Source organism: Cebus imitator, unplaced genomic scaffold, assembly GCF_001604975.1.
Source record: "Cebus imitator isolate Cc_AM_T3 unplaced genomic scaffold, Cebus_imitator-1.0 Scaffold87, whole genome shotgun sequence".
Classification (NCBI taxonomy): Eukaryota; Metazoa; Chordata; class Mammalia; order Primates; family Cebidae; genus Cebus; species Cebus imitator.
This window is the reverse complement of record NW_016107402.1, coordinates 2,593,669-2,600,658: the sequence shown is the minus strand read 5'-3', so window position 1 is coordinate 2,600,658 and position 6,990 is coordinate 2,593,669. Positions and strand designations below refer to the sequence as shown.

Here is a 6,990-nt window from a genome sequence, read left to right as displayed (position 1 = left end):
AGGATTCCACCACACTGGCCAGGCTGGTCTTGAACTCCTGACCTGAAGTGATCCACCTGCGTTGGCCTCCCAAAGTTCTGGGATCACAGGAGTGAGATACCTTGCCCAGCCCAAATATAGATTCTATCATTTTTAACATCTTAATAACAGCCTAGGAGTAAAGTATATACTGATAACAGATTTAGAAAAACATTCACTAATAATTTTATTAATTCAGCTCTTAGCACCTCAATAGAATGTATCATCTTTGAAATCGTCTTGAAAAAGAACATAAAGACATAGCAACAAAGTACTCCCTCTTTGTGTGTCTATGTCTCCCCCACCTCTCAATCACACACCCACACTCCCCCACCACCCACCCACACACACTTCTATCCACCTACACACACACACACACACACACACACACACACACACACACACACCCCACCATCCACCCACACATACACACACATTCACTTACACACACTGGGTACACATGTGATTCTGAATGCAGTGATAAAACACAATTATCTTGAATTTTAGGACTGTTCTAACAAGTGCTTTATGTAGCTCAAGTCAACTTTACAAAGGGGAAAAATGGAGTCTGACTTTCCTGTCTGGCCAGCAGCAGGAAATAGCTGATTTCTCTAAAAGACAGGCCTGTCTCATTCCATTTAGTCTCTTGGCATGTGTCATTCATGCTGCTGCTACTGAAGATAGCGGAAATTGAACTTATTTCTCAAGTTACTGCAGACTGTTTTCAGAAGGGTGGAAACACAGGGACATGATAATGAAAATAAAACTATCTGAAGAGTCTATTTTGGAATCAGATTTTCTTCTGTGTTTCTAACTGCCTTTTAAGATATGCAGAACTATCAGCTTCACAGTTCCATGGTAATGTTTTAAACTATTACAAAAGTGAAGTTTTTTCCCTTCCTTTTTCCTGAATTTAAATATGACGTAACTGACTCCAAGGAAGATGAGGCAGCTTCCACAAGGTCCCAGTGAAATCAGTGATAGGGCTCTCGTCATACATAGCCAGGTCTTACTCCTGAAACTTTCTATACTATGCCATGGTTGTTTCCCAGCTGATGACATGCCAGAACATCTTTATGCCCCCAATTTTAATATTTTCACTTATATTATCTGAAGCTTCTGTTCAAATCATTGATGTAAAAAATTGAAATTCTTTCTGAAGCCTGGACACTCTTTAAAATCTAATGTTCTTTAAATTGCAGTATGAACAGAAAATTAGGTTTAGAAATGACTCCCACTCAACCATTAAGACTGCTCGGGCAGGCAAGTAATGGGAGATTGTTCAAAGCCTCACAAGGGACACATGAATATCACCAGCAGAGTCATTAATGCCAACAGATTCAAAGAGAATGTGTCACACAGTGCCAGAACTAGAAATGGGCTTGTTCTTATGGATGAAATGTCATGTAACAACCATTTTTTCAATTCATACAGTGAGCTGCTAAGTAACTATCAGAGGAGTTCTATTGTTCTCCACTGGTTTGTTCTGGAGTCAGTACTTCTCACAGTGAAATTATGCAATTACCAGGAAAAGCAGGAAAATAAGCACTATAGGCATTTTCTCCCCTACAAATTTTCTAAAAAGAGTCACATTTAATGTTTTAAGATTAAGACTATATTATGAAAGGTACTAGACATATGTTGTATTTCTCTGTGATGACTTTCATATATACTGGTGGGTTTTGTTTTTGTTTTTTTGAGCCAATGTTCACTTTCTTGAGGTAAAGGTACCTCTTTAAAATTTTGTTCAAGATTATAAGTGTGTAAACTCATAGAAAAGATCTGGACAAGGCCGGGCACAGTGGCTAACGTCTGTAATTCCAGCACTTTGGGAGGCCAAGGCCAGAGGACTGCTTGAGCCCAGGAGTTCAAGACCAGCCTAGGCAACACAAGGAGACCTTGTCTCTTAAAAAATTACACAGGTGTGGTGGTAAATGCCTATAGTCCTAGCTACTTGGGAGGCTGAGGCTGGAGGATTACTTGAGCCCAGGAGCTCAAGGCTACAGTAAGCCATGATCGTGCCACTGCACTCCAGCCTCGGTGACAAAGGCAGACCCTGTCTCAAAAAGTAATAATAATAATAATAATAATAATAATAAAATAAGGAAAAAAAGAAAAGAAAAGATTTGGAAGGATAAAGACCAAGCCTAAAATAAATTGTCTTTCTGAAGAGGAAGTTGATGACTAGAGGGGTAGGGATGGTAGGAACTTATTATCATGTACTACTTATATAGTTTTAATTGTCCTAAGAAGCATTTTTTAGCTTTACTAGAGACCTATGATTGCTAAAGAAGACCAAAGAATATAAGTTTCAATTTTAAGTGCTCTCTGCTGTTGATTTTACAAAAAGTCCAAGGTAATAAACATATATCTTCTTAGATATTTTCTGTTTATGAGATCCTGAATGCCTGTCTCCCATGTGCCAGTTTTTATACCCATAAATACTTAACATACACACTTAGAATATACACTTACACATATTTCCACATATACACATTAACATATATATACAAATCTGCAAATATCAATCAACCTATATGAATAATGCCTTTAAAAAGTCTAAATGAAAAGAAACAGACAACTCTGAAATAGCTATAATGAGTTTACTTCCTTTTCTGACCCAGATTCCCATCATTTATGGCACTATTACTGGTATGCATCACAATTAAGCACTGTATTAAACTATTCAATGAAGGCTTTTTCAAAGCATGGCAGTCAACTCACTTGCTCCAAGCCAAAAATGGAATAGGAGAAATTCGTGTATTTTGGGACACAGTAAGGGTGTGTGCATGGTGGTACGGTCTATTTTTAGGAGTTATATTGGGAAACTTCCTCTGTGTATGCATGTATGAAAAAAACAGTAATAGAAGGGTAACTACATGACTTATTTCATTCTTACAACATCTCTGCCCAACATGAAGGAGGTAATGTCTTCCCAAGAGCTTGTAGTTTTAACTCGATTATAAGTGTGTAATCTTGAATTTATATATACAATTAAAGGGGTACCTAGATGACTTTATGGCTTATTTTCAATAAATTTTAAAGTCTGTAAAATTTCAAATCTATGTACTAGCAGTAAGTAAAAATATATTTTAAGAGAATGACAGTAATCTGAGTACACTAACATAGAACTGGAAATGAAATTATAGCTTTCAGGTTTAACCATCAGCATGTGATGCTCAGAGGGATAACACATATGAATTCGGCCACTTTATCAAGTGATAGGCTGTCATTGTTCTTTCCTGGACATTGTTCATGACTTGATATATAATATGGTTTAAATTTGTGCCCCTGCCCAAACCTCATATTAAATTATAATCTTCAATGTTGGAAGAGGGGCCTTGTGGGAAGTCTGGATCATAAGCACAGACTTCCCTTGCTGTTCTTGTGATAGCGAGTGAGTTCTCACAAGATCTGGTTGTTTAAATGTGTGTAACACCTCCCTACTTCTCTCTTCTTCCTTCTCCAGCCATGTAAGATGTATCTGCTTCCCCTTTGCCTCCTGCCATAATTTTAGGCCTCCTGAGGCCTCCCCAGCCATGTTTCCTGTACAACCTGTAGAACAGTGAGTCAATCAAACCTCTTTTCTTTATGAATTACCCAGTCTCATGTAGTTCTTTATAGCATTGTGAGAATTAACTAATACAACAGTTTTAAAAATAAGTATAATAACAAATCCCGGGTCCCCGGTAGCTAGGCCGGGCCCGGTGGCTCAGCCCTGTAATCCCAGCACTTTGGGAGGCCGAGGCGGGTGGATCACGAGGTCAAGAGATTGAGACCATCCTGGTCAACATGGTGAAACCCTGTCTCTACTAAAAATACAAAAAATTAGCTGGGCATGGTGGTAGGTGCCTGTAATCCCAGCTACTCAGGAGGCTGAAGCAGGAGAATTGCCTGAACCCAGGAGGTGGAGGTTGCGGTGAGCCGAGATCGCGCCATTGCACTCCAGCCTGGGTAGCATGAGTGAAACTCAAAAAAAAAAAAAAAAAAAAAAGAAAGTTCTTCATGACTCCATGTTCAAACTGGAAAAGTCAAGGATTTCACTGCATCCACACTAAAACTTAGCTCCTGGTGCTGCTCATAAAATTTAAGGTAAACATACAAAAGTTCCTAAAAGACTGAATAGCCACATGCAGTATACTGACAGCGTGACTTGTATATACAAGTTAAGTTTGTCCATAAACTAGCAGAACTTTAATATATTTCCTTTAGAGAATATATACCATCAAAGTTAAAATAGGATCAAACTGAAAAGACAGTTCAGCTTAAGTTGATTGCAAACTGCAACTGTGTCTTACCTTTTCAGATCAACGGTTGTGACACTAAATACAACTCCTTTGAGCCAAAGAATCATGAAGAGCCTCTGGGAAAAGGGGCAGTTTCCTATGCTTTCACCATCACTGCCAGCCTGGAAAACAGAATTAAACATTAAAAAACAAGGTCAAAGGGATGATACTCAACATATCTTTTTCTGAATTTTAGGAAATTTAGGTCTTTATTATTCTGCTCTTCCATTAGCCTTTTTTTTTTTTTTTTGAGACAGAGTCTCCTTCTGTCACCCAGGCTGGAGTACAGTGGTGTGATCTTGGCTCACTGCAGCCTCCTCCTCCTAGACTCTAGCAATCCTTCCATCTTAGGCTCCCAAGCAGCTAGAGCCACTGGCACGTACCACCATCCTGGCTAATTTTTAATAGTTTCAGTAGAGACAGGGTTTCACCATGTTATCCAGGTTGGTCTTGAACTCCTGGGCTCAAGTGATCTGCCATTCTCAGCCTCCCAAAGTGCTGGGATTACAGGCATGAGCCATTGCACCCAGCTAATGCTAGCCTGTTTCTTTTCTTAAAAATGACCAGTCTAGGGCTGGGTGCAGTGGCTCACACCTGTAATCCCAGCACTTTGGGAGGCCAAGGCGAGTGGATCACAAGGTCAGGAGTTCGAGACCAGCCTGGCCAATATGGTGAAACCCCGTCTGTACTAAAAATACAAAATTTAGCCGGGTGTGGTGGTGGGCGCCTGTAGTCCCAGCTACTTGGAAGGCTGAGGCAAGATAATTGCTTGAATCTGGGAGGTAGAGGTTGCTGCAAGCCAAGATCATGCCACTGCACTCTAGCCTGAGCAACAGGGCAAGACTCCGATTCAAAAAAAAAAAAAAAAGTTCAGTCTAGTATAGCACTGCCCAAGAGAACTTTCTGCAGTGATGGAGATGATCCATATTGCCAACGTCCCATCTGGTAGCCACTAGCAACATTTGGCTAGGGAGTACTTAAAATGGGGCTAGTTCAAGTGAACTGATTTTTGTTTTATTAATTTTAAATTACAGTCATGCATCACTTACTGATAGGAACACATTTTGAGAAATATGCTGTTAGGTGATTCTGGCATTGTACAAGCATCATAGGGTATGCTTACACAAACCTAGAAGATACAGCCTGCCCTACACACCTAGTCTACATGGTATACATAGCCCACTGCTCCTGGGCTACAAACCTGTGCAGCATGTTACTGCACTGACTACTGTAGGCAGGTGGAACATAATGGTAAGTTATCTGCACATCTAAACACATCAAAACATAGAAAAGGTAGAATAGAAATACAAATTAAAATCTTTTGAGACCACTGGCATATGCAGCACGAGTATAATTTATCATTTAAAACATAAACAATACGTTTTTATAATTTAAATAGCCACATGTGACTAATGGCTGCTATGTTGGACAGAACAGTAATTCCTAGGGTATACATATATCCTTGCCTCAGGGCAAAGGCAAAGTCTGTTATGGAATTATGAAATGCAAAAATCATTTTTTCATTCTATCAGACAGGATTTCTTTATAAGGCAAAGTAAAAAAGGAAACTTGTAGGTGTGCCTGTCTCCAAAAAATATTTATTATAAACATCCCATATCCTGTTTTGTTTATTTTTTTCAATCAGAGATAGGATCTTACTATGTTGTCCAGGCTGGTATGCAGTGGTTACTCACAGGTACAATCATAGCATATTGCAGTTTCAAATTCATGAACTTAAGAAACCCTCCCTCTTAGCCTCCCCAGTAGCTGAGACTACAGGCATGCACCACCACACCCGACCAATATCCTATTTACAAATTCCTTTAGGGAGCAAGAAAATAACAAAAGATATCTTTATAATAGCCTATTCCTAATCCTACTTAATGAATGGCACAGTTGGCTTCCCGAAGCTCAATGATAAGGTAGATTTTCCTAAAACTCAGAGTGGCACAAATCTTTTTTAGTCCCATCATGTGTGCGCCAAGGTTGTTGTTGCTTATTTTAAACTTTTAGTTTAGGTTCAGGGGTACTATGTGTAGGTTTGTTATATAGGTAAACTCATGCCACAGGGGTTTGTTGTACAGATTATTTCATCACCCAGGTACTAAGCCTAGTACCCAATAGTTATTTTTTCTGATCCTCTCCGTCCTCCCACCCTCCACCCTTAAGCAGACCCTAGAAATAAGACCACACACCTACAACCATCTGATCTTCGACAAAGCTGATAAAAACAAGCAATGGGGAAAAGACTCCATATTCAATAAACGGTGTTGGGATAACTGGCTAGCCATATGCAGAAGATTAAAACTTCCTTACACCATACACAAAAGTCAACTCAAGATGGATTAAAGTAAAACCCAAAACTATAAAAACCCTGGAAGACAACCTAGTCAATACCATTCCAGACATAGGAACTGGCAAAGATTTCATGATGAAGATGACAAAAACAATTGGAACCAAAGTGGCTGTGCACGGTGGCTCATGCCTATAATCCCACAACTTTGGGAGGCCAAGGCGTGTGGATCACGAGGTCAGGAGTTTGAGACCAGCCTGGCCAATAAAACCCTGTCTCTACTAAAAATACAAAAATTAGCCAGGCATGGTGGCACGTACTTGGAGTCCCTGCTACTCAGGAGGCTGAGGCAGAAGAATCTCTTGAACCCAGGAGGAGGAGGTTGCAGTGAGC

The 6,990-nt window shown here is 39.8% G+C and overlaps 1 protein-coding gene across 1 annotated transcript in view; it reads right to left on the bottom strand.

Annotated features, from left to right (window-relative positions):
• Positions 1–6,990, bottom strand: part of CLIC4 (chloride intracellular channel 4) — a 91,404-nt gene that overhangs the window by 31,908 nt on the left and 52,506 nt on the right. The window contains exon 3 of the mRNA XM_017534592.2: positions 4,317–4,426. Coding sequence (XP_017390081.1) covers positions 4,317–4,426 — 110 coding nt within the window. The remainder of the gene's footprint in view (positions 1–4,316; positions 4,427–6,990) is intronic.